General features: G+C 44.8%; 1 protein-coding gene across 1 annotated transcript in view; it reads left to right on the plus strand.

Annotated features, from left to right (window-relative positions):
* LOC308120097 (uncharacterized protein) overlaps nucleotides 1–13,290 on the plus strand; it is a gene marked incomplete at both ends in the record, with an annotated part of 50,196 nt that extends 36,906 nt beyond the window's left edge. The window contains 6 exons of the mRNA XM_080480503.1: nucleotides 5,449–5,642; nucleotides 7,394–7,464; nucleotides 8,919–9,076; nucleotides 11,110–11,254; nucleotides 12,161–12,304; nucleotides 12,997–13,290. Coding sequence (XP_080336629.1) covers nucleotides 5,449–5,642; nucleotides 7,394–7,464; nucleotides 8,919–9,076; nucleotides 11,110–11,254; nucleotides 12,161–12,304; nucleotides 12,997–13,290 — 1,006 coding nt within the window. The remainder of the gene's footprint in view (nucleotides 1–5,448; nucleotides 5,643–7,393; nucleotides 7,465–8,918; nucleotides 9,077–11,109; nucleotides 11,255–12,160; nucleotides 12,305–12,996) is intronic.
* Nucleotides 13,291–13,905: the final 615 nt, after the last annotated feature.

The following is a 13,905-nucleotide window of genomic DNA, read 5'->3' on the forward strand; positions in this document are numbered from 1 at the left end:
TACAATATAAATAAATAAATAAAATTCAATTATTTATATTTTGGAAAAAACACTTTTTTAATGATGATCCCACTACTTTTAATAGTGGCTGTAGTATTGTTAGTATTAAAACACAATATTAGTAAATTAATTAATGCATGAAAATAGGCCTACATTCATCAACAGCTGAATTATAATAATAATGATTCTTATATACTTATTTATTCCATCCTCATATTAATTAAACATATTTCATTTGCTGATTTGAAGCACATAAAATAAACGTATTTGAGAGTCTGAGTAAACCAGAGGCTTCTAATGTATCAGGAGGTAAAACTCATGAAAACAACTTGAACTCTCGCATCTTAGACATTAATACTACGTTTTGGTGGGATGCCACATTTTGTGTTTTTTCACATGAAAAGGATCCACAGATGAGCTGAAGCATTAGTTTTTCGTTCTATTTATTCAACATTTTTTCATGATTCCTTCACATCATACACAAGGTACACTGGGACTTATTTCTGCACACTGAACATCAGTATTATTACTTTGTGAAACTTATCTTAAGTCAAATGCTCAGTGACGTGTTGGTGCACGTGGAGTTTTTGAATTTGTCACTTTTGCAGACTTGAAAGGACTTACCTTCCTGACAATAAAATCCTGTTTAATTCCACTCATGAATAAATAAAGAAATCGGTCAATAGTTGCAGGAAAAGCCTGCTTCTGTGTGCACAGGGTGTCTCCTGCGCATGTAAAGAGGAAGACGTGCGAAAACGCCAGAGCAACTGCGTCTAAACGGCTCTTTACCTGCATCCTGTGCAAAGGTGTGACCACAGCCTCCCACTACGTTTCCTAAAATAGCAGCGGCAGCAGCAGCTCCCGGAGCAGCCGAATAAAAGTGGTCAGAGCTGCAGATCGAGGGAGGAGATCCACAGAGAGGCAGGCGATCCAGTTCAAACATCTCCACTGACATATAGACGAGCTATTTAAACTCCGCCGCCACTGAACAGGACGATGGAAAAGACGTGTCTTCAGACACGTAAACAAGTTCAACTGGATGAGCTCCAGTCTGGACTTCTGTGTATATTTCATCAGCTGAAATGCAGTGAAATGCTGAATCTGTGCAGCATTTGTCACTTTGGCCCCCCCACTTTCACACCCTGCTCGCTTCGACTTGATGCATTTTTCATTCTGGTGAGTTTCACAAGCACCAGGGACCGACACACAAACCCACACTCGCCATTTCTGAGCCGTAAAAAGCTTGTTTGTTTCTCGTTGCACGCCTCGATTTGCACGTTTGCCATTGTAATCGCGGCAGAGTAACGGCTGTATTCTCTTTTTTTTTCTAAATATAGGTCAGGCCTGCATTGATTTAGTAATTTACTCCCAGATTGAGGCTTAAAAAAAAAAAAACAGGCTCCCCTGCCAAGGCCTGCGATCGAGGTGTGAGATCCAGACACTGAAACAACCCGTGAATATCAGCTGTGCATGTGAAATCTGGCATCTCATTACAGGTGTGTGCGTGCAGAAGGCGCTGTGTGTTTTGTGTGCGGTGGATGTTGTTTCACACCCCCGCAGTGAAAGACGTGCACATGGCCACTCCGAGCGAGCGGTGGATGCACCCACATGTTCTCCACTCACACAGAACAACACAGCAGACATGCACAGCGCTCACATGCTCCCTCATTCAGGAGGAGCGGGGGTGGGGAGAGGAGGAGAAGATGGAGGGAGGGAGGGAGGGAGGGAGGCATCGTGCACTCAAAGAGAGACGCAACAAGTGGGAGATATGGAAGGATGCAGATCCCGTGTGAAAACGATGGAGAACGAAGTTGGAAGAGAGACGAGACCAATCTGCTCTGTTGTTTCTTTTATTCTGCTTCAAACCCCCCCCCCCCCCCCCCCCCCCCCCCCCCCCGTCCACATTCCACCATGAAAAATACTCAAAACGATGTAGTACATCAGCCAGGCCTGCAGGTGGCGCTGTAACTCTGCCACAGAAATACCCCCCCCAAAAAAGAAAGAAACGAAGACACGGATCATGAAAAACATACTGAAATTGGAGAAATCCACCATGTGGCCTTATTAAAGCGACAAGCGTCAGTAGCTTCTGCAGCGCCACCTGGAGGACATAGCCCGCCATTGTTGCTGTTGTGAAGCGACGTCACGGAGAGGGTTGCGGGGGTTAAAGGTCAAGAGGTCGCTGATGACATCATAGTTTTCAGCGAATGTGCACTTCTTCCATTCATGCGTCAAAGCCGAGGCGGCGTTTTCAAACTTCTCCACTCTGAAAGCCGTTTTCAGGCTCCTGAAACGTCGCGTCGGCGATCGGCCACAAAAACGATGGTTACATGAAACGGCGTTGTCGTATGGGCGGGGCCTCAGAACGACTCCAGAACTCCTCTGCCGATTCCAGTGAAGCCAAAAGCGGGCGCATCACGTCGGTCTTCCAAGTGAACGCACTGCTGAGAGTTACAGGTTTGCTCTGGATTCTAGAAACTGACTTCAGCCTTATTCACACAACATTTCCACATTAAAACAGTCAAAACTTTGTTCTGATTGGGAACAAAACTTCCGTGGAGACGGACATGAACATGTGAACACGTGAACACGGAAAACTCAACTTCCCTGCGACATGCAGTCCTGCACACGAGCTCCTGTTGTAGTAAAGAGTTGCAGTAACAGAGTCTGTGCTCGCTCTTTTATATTTACCAGCTCTGGAAAGTGTCCACTTCCTGCTGTTTACTCCTCCTGGGACTCCTCTTTTCCTTGTATCCTGTCCTGTCCTTTCCCTCTCTCTCTTTCCATTCTTTCCTTTCCTCCTTCCCTTCTTTGATCATTTCCTTTCCCGCTCTTTTCTGTTCTCCCATTTAGTTTTATTTCTTTCCTTTTATTCTTTCCTTTTGTAAGCTTTATTCTCTTTCTGTCTCTTTCCTCCTTTGACTTCCTTTCTACCCTGCTTTTATTCTTTTTGTCTCTCTTCATCTTTTTCCATCTTTATCTCTCTTTTCTTCCTCTTCTCGTGTTTTGTTTTTGTTTGTAATGTTCAGCCTGAGAAGCATCGTCTGTCTTTTTTTCCTCCTACCCTCCCTCCATCTCTGTCCTCTACGTATGCATCCCTCCATCCACCCCCCCGCTCTCTCTCTCTCTCTCTCTCTCTCTCTCTCTCTCTCTCTCTCTCTCTCTCTCTCTCTCTCTCTCTCTCTCTCTCTCTGTTGTAGAGAGGGATGCAGCAGCAGGCTGCAGTTACCAGGCAACAGGCAGAAAGCTCATTGGCTCGGTCTGCTCCTCTCTTCCTCCTCCCCCTCTCCTCCTCTTCCTCCTCCTCCTCTCCTCCTCCTCTCCAGCTCCTGCTTGGGGTTAACTGCTGTTGGTTACTCATAGCGTGGTCTGGGGGGGGGTTGGGGGGCTCCTTCCATTTTCTATTTCCAGGCTGAACTTTTGCTCCGGTGCCGCCTGGTGAGCGAACAAGTGGCATTGCGGCGTTGCAGCAACGCCCGCCGCCGCCGCCGCCTAAAGCCTCCATCATCTGCTAATGTGACAAATCCCTTTAAAAACACCAAGAGACGCACGCAGAGCATTGTGAGGGATTATTTAGAGGAGAACGGGATTATCGCTGCTGGAGCAACACACATTGTGAGCTTTGTCTATCACTGGAAATCCACAAAAACAGTGAAACATAAACTGTGAGATCCTTTATATGGGCTGCATGGCAGGAAGAATAGCCTTTTAATCAGTTTCACAACCAAAACATTCAAAAAGATTCAAATACAAGTGGATTTGACATGTATAGCTAGAAAGAAATTTAAAGTTGAAAAATAAGTTACATAAGTAAAATATTTGGAAAATAATATTGAAAATGATGATAAAATACACATTTTAAAAACAAAAAACGATGTGGCAAAATATATTTCTATATTTAATAAAAGACAGAAGACCAAACATAAAGCGTTTAAACAAAACTGCAATAAAATCCAATTTATTGAACAACATCATGTATAGAAGTAACAAAAACTGAAAAATAAACATCACAGTCTAAGTTAGAGTCAATATATCACATGTGGTAATGTTTTATTAGAAATATTTATTAAGATATAAGATTATAGGACAGAATATTACAAAATGTGTTTGAATACAAGATGATCTGTCAAACAAGAAAACAAAACAAAACTCAACCGAAAACTGTTAAAAACTTTAAGATGAAAATAAAAAGAAAAGCGCAGTAAAAATCTAAATATTTCATTAAGGGGAAAATGATGTAAGAAACTAAACTGATCATAAAATGGTAACAAAAAAAAAAGTTTAGAGTTCTAAAAACATAAATAAATAAAAAATAAGTGAGAAATAAAGTACTTTCGGACATTCAAGTTTTCAGAAATATAAATATACACAGTGAAAAATAATGTTAAATTCTGAAATCTAATGTTGATTATTGTTTTACAATAACCAACCAATCAGAGGAAGAATTAAACCCTAGAATAGAATTTGTTGGAAATCTTTGCGGATTTCCAACACCTCCATGTTTTATACGTTTCTTTCCTTTTTAAACATAATTCATCCTCCCGGCGGGTTGAAGTTTCTCACCTCAAAGCCTGAAGCAGACGATGGTGTCAGTCTCTGAGCACTTCAAAACACATTTACTGTAATACAAAGATAATTCATTGAATACTTTAGACAGAAATGCTGTTTAGATCCGCTAAACACATCCTAACAAAGTGTTGCTGGATTGAGCTTTACACCCCCAAAATATTGTCGAAGAGAAGTGGGCCCAGGATGGAGCCTTGAGGAACTCCAGACGTAATGTTGTTCACACAAAACAGTCTCTGTCCTTCAAGCGAGATTTAAACTCTGTGACGCATGTTTATGAGCTAACGCTATAGCATTCAGCGAATCTTCTGTTGAGGGTCCTCATAAAAAAAAAAAAATACACAAGCAAACACAAAAACATAGCGACAACAAAACTGACATAAAAGGAGAATTTTCTAGAGAAGATCAATATATAAAAGTAGAGATAATTTCGTTTTGGATGAGGGGAATGCAAACTGGCTGTGTGTAGAAACTTTAAAACAGTGTGTATGACAGTGAAGTGGCTTTACTCTCCATTTTTTCTGTAGATTTCACTGTAAACTCCCCATAATCCTTTGCTGTATCTCCAGTCAGCTTCTTAATGTCCCCCGCCAGCGTGTCCTTCAGTGTCTCAGTTTCCCGTTCGTCCAGTGAAACTCTGATCAGAGGAAAGTGACTTCAGGTTTCCTTCAGTGGACTGAAGCCGTGTGAGATTACTCATGTGTTCATGTGTGAGCGTGTGAAGTCTCCGGACCTCTCGTCCTGTGACAGGATGGAGGAGGAGGATGATGGTGATGGTGGTGATGAGGATGATGAGGATGATGTTGACGATGTGTTTTCTTCAGTTGTTGATGACACACGTGCGTGCCGATCACCCCCGGGATCTGCGTTTTGTCCCCGCAGTGACGAAGAGGAGCTGAGGAAGTCGTTCTCCGAGCTCGGCGACAGCCTGTGCGACTCCAACCCGTCCACCTCCATGAAGCGGGTGGGCAGCAGCGGGAAGCCGCTCTCCGAGGACGCGCAGCCGTCGGGAACGCTGCTGTACAAGAACGGCTTCCTGGTCCGGAAAGTCCACGCCGACTCCGACGGAAAGAGAAGTACGTGACGGGGAACTGGGAAGCGGGAGTGGTTCACAGGTTAATCCCACAAAACCCTGGAGAGAAGTAACACTCATGGTTTCATCACGTCTATGGAATTACTGTGGGTTGTTTAGTTTTTAAACGTTATGAAGAGAAAGTCCCGTTTCCCAGTTGGTCGCCTTCACATGAAATCAGAAAACATCCGACAAGCTCCAGAAAAATCTGTGTTGTTTTAACTCCCAAAAACCACCAGGCAGGTGAAACGCGTGCGAAACTTCCCAGATTCCTAATGGGAAGTTCCCAGTTCACAGCATACAGATGCTTTTTTTCTCACTCTGAATTGAGAACTTTCTCATTTCCCAGTCGTGATTGCACTATATCATCAAGGTATTAGATTACTTCTCTGGGACTGTACCACATTCATTTTAAAGTAAAGTCTATTTTTTAACAAAGGACTTAGAGAGATACTTGAAATAGTAATTAGTTACTGACGACTGAGAAAGTAATGAAGTTACAAAAGTAATTAGCTACTTTACTTTAGTTACTTTTAGCGCCTTTTAATATAAAGCAATAGACCTTTCAGTCTCATTCTATTCTTTATGCGGATTCCAGCATATAAAACTGAATTTAATTAAATCGTCTTTTTTTAAAACCTGTTTTGTTCGTTAAAGTCTTTTAACTTTATGATCATTGCCTCAAGCAGAAGTTAAATTAAATGCAGTCTCTGACTTGAAGGAACTCATTGAACATTTAAACCTATTTTCTGCACCTTGCACCATATTTTAATGGAATTAAGTATTTCTTCTGTTAACTTGTGTTCTTCATATTCCATATGAAACTAAATAAAAATAGTTCTGTGTATGTACTTCTTCATTTGAATAGATGTCAATAGAAAACAGCAGTACAATGATTGAAGTCAAAGTCTCTCCTGACTGTATTCCAGATTATTAACATTTACGGTTCAGGCTTGATGGGGGAGGTCATCCGGGGTTTTCTCATAGAGTTTCATTTTCCTCTGCTGCTTTATCGCTGCCTGCTCAGAGTTAAGGTGGAATTTTCACCGTAGATAAAAGCTTTCTTCCCAGGCAGCGTGCACAGCGTGCGCTGAGGTTTTTGTCACCTTTGACTGAGTCGAACTCAAAGTAATGTCGGTATATTTTCGAGCACAAAATGCTGCAGGTCCTGCTCCCTCCTGCTGCTCCATGTTGTCTGTTGTTGATCAATACACGTCTCTGTTGTTTACACTGACGTCGCCCGGCCGATCGTCATTGTTACCAGACTTATCTCTCCAGACAGAATCACGTTTTAGTAATGCAGTAACGCAGCCTGCTTGTGGAAGAGTAACGGTAATCTAATTACTGTTTTTGCAAAAGCAATCCCTTACTTTACTCATTACTTGAAAAAAAAAGTAAACATTAATTAGATAACATTAAATAAAAATTCACATTTTAAAGATACAGTCTGAGGTTTAAATAATGTCCCTTTTGTGCACTGGGGGCAGTAGTGAGTCACTGTTCCTCAGAGTTGCAGTAGAACTCAGTTAATGTTCTGCTTCTTCTGTTCGTGGTCTGAATGCAGAAACAAGGTAGAGGGACTCACTGCACCATCTTGTGGTGCAAAGTGGTACTGCACAACAAATCACCATGTGGTTCGCTACATTTCCTGCAACCTCCTGCTGTTTTTTAGCGAGGTTGGGCTGTGTTTAAACAATATGCATATATTATATGTATCCTTACTTCTAATAGAAAACAATTTGTTCTCCGTTGCAGCACCGAGAGGAAAAAGAGGCTGGAAGACTTTCTATACTATACTCAAAGGGCTAATTCTCTATCTGCAAAAGGTAAGATTGTCACATTAAAGTGTGTGTGAGTGTGTTGGATGTGTGTGTGTGTGTGTGTGTGTGTGTGTGTTCAGTTTGGGAGGAAAAGCCCTTAAAAAGCTGCGTTTGGAGCAATTTGTAACAGCAACTGCTTGATATTCATTATTCAACCTTTTAAATAGCGGTTGACTGCATCTCCATAAACATCCTGTTTCACTTTCATGCCAGCAGCAGATTCTTAACAGAAGGTGATTCTTCATCCCCGCGGCGTGCGTCGCCATAGAAACCAAACGGGCTAAATTTCATATCATGCTACCGTCCTGCCAGCACAAATGGTTTTATTCAATCTAAATATCAGAGACAGACGGTTTGGCACTGCCATCGCTTTCTGTTTACATGATGTAACTGTGTGGCGGAGAACCAGCACCGTACGGCCGGAGCACCGGCGCCGTGCCGAGGACCCGTACTGAGAGGAGAACCTGGCTTTGATGAGTGCGACCTCTGCCAGGGTTATGAGGCCGCTGCCAACGACAAGGCTGGAGACGTGGCAGCTGCAGGCCAAGGCTCAAATCAGGACCATTAAACGCCTTTTTCAAAGTTAATTTTAAGGAAATTATGTAATTTAGACATACAGGACTGTGTTGAGTGGATCACAGACCGCAGTAACACTGACTAATGCTCAATGGGAGGCTTTCTAAGAAACTATCTTTCATGCTGCTCAAAATCCAGGAACCCAAAATGAAAAGAACATATTTGAATAATTTTGTTGTTAAAATGATGTGAACATTTGTGAGATTTGTCCAAAAAGTACAAAAACCACGCTGCATATGTTGCATAATTCATCTCATTGAAGCCTGAGTTGTGCTTCGAGCATATTTCAATTATTTTTTATTTTATTTGATGTGTACCATTACTACATTTCTACATGATTAGTTTAGTTTTGGTGGGGTTTTTTTTTGGTAAAAGTTTCCATATGATTGTTGGACCATCGTTTTTAAAGGACCAAGAGGAAATGTGTCAGTCATCTCTCATTATATTGCTTATGAATGTGCACGTCTTGATGTAAAGGAAACATGTAAATTACATTTTAAATCATTCATGATGTTCAGAGCTGATGGAAGGAACAGACTGCAGAAACCTGCTGTTCAGTTATTTTTCCTGACTCTGCGATGTAACCAGGTGGTTAGAATGTAAATACACTTAAAAACTAAAAGATTAATAAAGTTTTTGTTCTACTATTTATAGAGATCTGTTGGAGTCCACATTTCCAGTATTTAGTTTTTTCCTATTTGAGTTAAATCGATTAAGATGAGAAATAAATATTTGACAAACATTTGGGAGAAACTGAAACAAGATTTGGTGCTTTCATGAAGAAACTGTCGTTTCCCTCCGCCCTGCCTCCTCTGTGGGTACTAAGTGTTGCTCCTGCTCTGTGTGGACGGCGGCTCTCATGTCTTACGTTGAACTCGTCTCAGGGGGAGTACCGGCCCGAGAAGCAGCTCTCCGACGAGGACCTGAAGAACGCCGTGTCCATCCACCACTCGCTGGCCATGAAGGCGTCGGACTACAGCAAGAGGCCCAACGTCTTCTACCTGCGGACCGCCGACTGGAGGGTCTACCTCTTCCAGGCACCGTGAGTCTCCATCGCAGCAGTTTGTTCGCTGAGACAAAGAATTAAGACTGGAAGAACGCAACGTCCAACCTGTTCTGAAAAAAAATGAATAATGAAGAGTCAAAGAAAATATTGAATTCATTTTGAAAATCTGTCTCCTCTTAATAATGTGCAAATAGATTATTATTATATGTATTAGTATATATATATAATTAAGTATTATGTCAGTGTTGCTGAGCTATCAGCTCTGTGGGTCAGTGGGAGGAAGATGCTCTATAGTCTGGACGTTAGAGGAGGAAGATGCTCTATAATCTGGAGGAAGTGGAGGAAGATTTTAGATGTTTGTTGTCAGGTTGAAGAGAAGAACACAGAAATTATCTGCTAAATGTAATAAAAATGCTCATCTGGGGACGGAGGCTGAGTGACCTAATTATCCTGGATATTCATCCTCTCACTGCAGTTTGTTTACATGTGTCAGGCCCACTTTCTGGAAACTCCCCCCTGTGGATCAGTCACAGGCCACTTCAGTCTCATGCTCAGCTGTGTTTATCGAAATCAACAGATGAGAAGCTAAAATCTAAGACGAGACGCAGGGTGCCGGGAGGAAAACGCCAGGGCTAAAGTCATCCGGAGCCACCGCATGGTCAGAGAGGGTTCGTCTGAGGCCAAAATACAGACAATACCGTTTTTAATGGGTTCACAAGTAGGAAATTGCAGCTCGTTGTCTCTTAAAGACAGCGGTTGTTAACCTCTTTAGTCTGGACCCAGATTTTCTCTGAAGGCAAACGAGACACTATGAAGCAGGACAAGATTAGGCCCATCAAGAGAGGAATAGATAGGACAGAATAAGTTAAGACAAGATGAGGCACGGTAACAAAACAAGACAGACTAAGACCATACAAAAGAAGAAAATAAATATTAAAGAAATACAAGACAAGACGCCACCTGATGAAAAAAACCCAGAAATGACAAGACGCCACAAGGCACAATAAGATTAAGCACCTGAAGACAAGAGAAGACAAGAAAGAACCGGACAATTTCATGTGAGACACGTTAAGACAACATTAAGTGCAATAAGTTAAGGTGAAACAAGATGAGATCAAGATGTGATGATAACATCAGGTAATATTCAGGTAAACTTAACCAATCAGACAAAAAAAAAAAAAAAAACAAGATAAGAAAACTAACGAGGTAACACAGCGTGACGTAAGACGAGACGTGATCAGACAAATTAAGACGAGATAAAATCAGACAAGCTCAGGCAGCCATCTTTCATCACTGCTGTGTTACGATCTCCACGCTCTCTCAGACAGGGAGACCCCCGGTGGACACATTAGGAACAGCAGTTCTTTTTGTTGAAAGTTGCAGTTCAACTCGTTGTTATTTTTACGCTGTGGAACGGTCAGACTCTGATGGCATGTTCAGCAGCCCTGATGTAACTGATGCATCACTCCGCTGAACATCCATGCAGTGTGTTTTTACCCGAGATAACAACATGGGGAGGCGGCTGAACACAGCTGTGCTGTCACATGTTGGCTGGGACGCTGCGGTGGAGGTGTGTGTGCTGCGGCGGACGTGTGTGTGTGCTGCGGTGGAGGTGTGTGTGCTGCGGTGGAGGTGTGTGTGTGCAGGATGCAGGATGTGGCACATGAATGGCCACATGTTGGATCCCCAGGAGGACTGGCTCTGTGCTCCAGTTGCAGCATGCGTTTGTCCCAGATAGTGCATCTCTCTCTCTCTCTCTCTCTCTCTCTCTCTCTCTCTCTCTCTCTCTCTCTCTCTCTCTCCCTCTCCCAGGGGATTTAAGCAAGGCTGTCTGATTCAATCTGATATTTCTCATGGGCCCCTAATGGCTCTGTTAGTGTAAAACAGCCTCCTTTTCTCTCATGTGTTAATTGGCTCCAGAATCATTTTTTTGTCAACATGGGCGCTGCTCTCGCCGATAATTATCGCTTTGATGTTGTGAGTGCGATTTGGGCTCAGCAGCCACTTTCTGCATCCTGTACGTGGTTTGTTTGTAATTAGTTTCTCTGCATTTCCCGTGCCCGGAACAGGAACGCCGAGCAGATGCAGAGCTGGATCACTCGCATCAACACGGTGGCGGCCATGTTCTCGTCCACGCCGTTTCCCGCCGCCATCGGCTCGCAGAAGAAGTTCAGCCGGCCGCTGCTGCCGGGGACGATGTCCAAGCTGTCCGAGGTAAAGTCCACCGCCCGGGAGGAGTCACGTCTGAGTGGTGGTTGCTGGATGACAGAGGTCCTTCCTCTGTACTTTCTGGAGGCTGAACTCATTGAGTTTGCGTGATCTCTCTCTGCTTGTCTGGACTTTGTTCCACTTCCTCTGACTCATCCAGTTCAGGTCTTTCAGTCAGGATGTCCAACTCTTTTCACTTCAGGGGCCACATTCAGCCCAACTTCACAATGCTTATGATCAGACAGTTTTTCATGTATTCACTGTGATTAAGAGATACTCCAGAAATCGTGCTAAGACATTGTTACCATGTCTGCTGGATGAAATTCTGTTTATTTGTCCATTTATTTCCATCCAATAGTGACAGTATCCTCTTAACTTATTCACGTGTTTCCAAACCAACCAGTTTCTTCAGCTTCAGTTTTTTCTCGCCCCCCCCCCCCCCCCCCCCCCCCCCATAATCAGTCTTCCCTGCTAATGAAACCCAAAACACTCGCATCATAGATACATCAGCTTAGCTTCTGCTCCTAAATGCACATAAATACAGAACGACTGAGCTACACACTGTGGGCAACATGAAGAAATGTGTGCGGTGAAGGTTTGAGTGGTAAAATCCAGAGAAGAAAGGAAGCGGGTCATTTTTTCTGCTCCGCGCTGGATGTTTGGACTCGTTGTGCTGCTGCTGATTCTCTCTCCGACCTGCCGAGCTTCCGTCACCTCGTGGTGTGTTGACAAGTACTCAAACAAGTGTGATGAACGTCCGCTGAAGGACGCGACCCGAGAGCATGGCGTCCACTCAAGGGCGTCCAATCCAGGGCTCTGAACGCTCAAATGCGCCCGTGTTGAGCCTAACGCAGACCAACGAAGTCTCAGAACTGAACTGATAACTGTGCTTCACTGTCCTCCGTCTTTCAGGAGGAGCAGGTCCGATCCCACGAAGCGCGATTCAGAGCCATCTCTACCGACCTGGCCGAGCTGCGCTCATACCCCCCCGACCGCAAGGTCAAAGGGCGCGAGCTGGAGGAGTACCGCCAGCGAGACGAGTATCTGGATTTCGAGGTGAGCCGCATCAGAGAAAGCTTCAGAGCAGCACTCTCAGTACAGTTAATTCTGAATTCTTCTGATAATTAAAAATGCTAAACCAGAAACGGTGCAGGATTGAACTGTAATAATGGACAACTTCATAAATAACTTCATTAAATAATCAACAGTTTTTTTACTTAAGTTTCAATGAGATTGTAACTCATCCAGTAGCTTTACTTTTGCAATGTCCAAGACCGTTTACACAATGACGAGTGAAAAAACATTTTATTTTTTTAGCATTTTCGTGTCCAAAAATGTTCACGTTTACACGGCAACACTTTGAAAACGATGTCCGTTTCCACAGAAACGGCAGAAACTGTGAAAACGATGTAGCTACCTGTTGGACCACTAGTGGGTGCTTTTGTTTTGTTTTCTAATGAAACCAGACACACATGCTGCAGAGAACAATCGTCTACAAACATTAACAATGGGAGAACACAGGCATTCTAGTGGACAGACGGCCAAGTTGGACTCCTAGTCCAGGAGAATCTGGACTAGGAGTCACGACACGAAGGAGGAAACATTGTTCTGATTGTCCATCTACTGAGCATGTGCAGAAGTACTAGTTACAATAGCCGTGGTGACCAGAACCAAGACCAGGAACAGCTTTTTCAACGAGAGTCGACGTGCCGGGCTTCGCTCATCCTTGTCTTTCCCTCTTTCTGTAGAAAACGCGTTACGGGACGTACGTCATGCTGCTACGTGCTAAGATCCGCAGCGGCGAGGAGGACCTGTCGGTGTTCGAGTCCCAGCTGCTGGAGGACAGCTCGCTGCAGCGGGCTCACTCCAGCCCCACGCTGCAGGACTCCAGCCTGGCCAGCCAGGTCAGCCAGGCCAGCAGCGCCCGCGACGGCGGCAACAGCAGCAAGGCCAGTGGCTGCAGCGGTGCCGGCGGCGCCAGCGCCAGCAAGGCACGGCAGGAGGGCCAGAGACACAGCTACCGGCAGGCCGTGAAGAAGTGAGCCGGGCGGGGCGCCGGGAGCGGCACGGCGTTGCTCTGCCAGCGGCAGGCCGTCTCCCTGCACAGGTTTTTATTTGAGATCCAGGAGGGTTTGGAGCTCTGCTTGAAGCGGGGGAGCAGGAGTCGTCCTCCACCCCCCCCCACACAGACCGTGACGCCCCCCTCCCCCCGGCTCCCGGAAACACCGACTGGGAAGCTGGGAGCCGGCAGGTCTGCAGAGACGAACCGGCTGCAGCTCGCACACACAGAGGCTGCTGAGGGATCGAACCGGGGCACCACACGGGCACCTCCATCCAGCATCCTTTCCTTTCTCTCCCCTTTTTTTCTTCTTTCTTTTCTTCGGGACCAAACATGTTTACACTATGAACCGTCATGGCATCACAGACGTCCGACGGTTTGATTCCCGCTCTGACGTGAAGCGCTGTAACAGACTCATGGAGGGAGGCATGAAGTTCCCGCCCCTTTTTTCCCGCCACATCTCCACGGGGTGTGTTCACATTCCACCCGGGAGCTCGTAGCTCCCGGCTGAAGGCGGCGTGGCTCGCGGCGCGGCTCCGGCGGGAGGCGCCGCCGTGGCGAGAAGATCGGAGAGCTCTTTTAGTTCTCGCTCGACTTG

The sequence above is a fragment of the Lipophrys pholis genome, assembly GCF_963383615.2.
Source record: "Lipophrys pholis genome assembly, chromosome: 1".
Taxonomy (NCBI): domain Eukaryota; kingdom Metazoa; phylum Chordata; class Actinopteri; order Blenniiformes; family Blenniidae; genus Lipophrys; species Lipophrys pholis.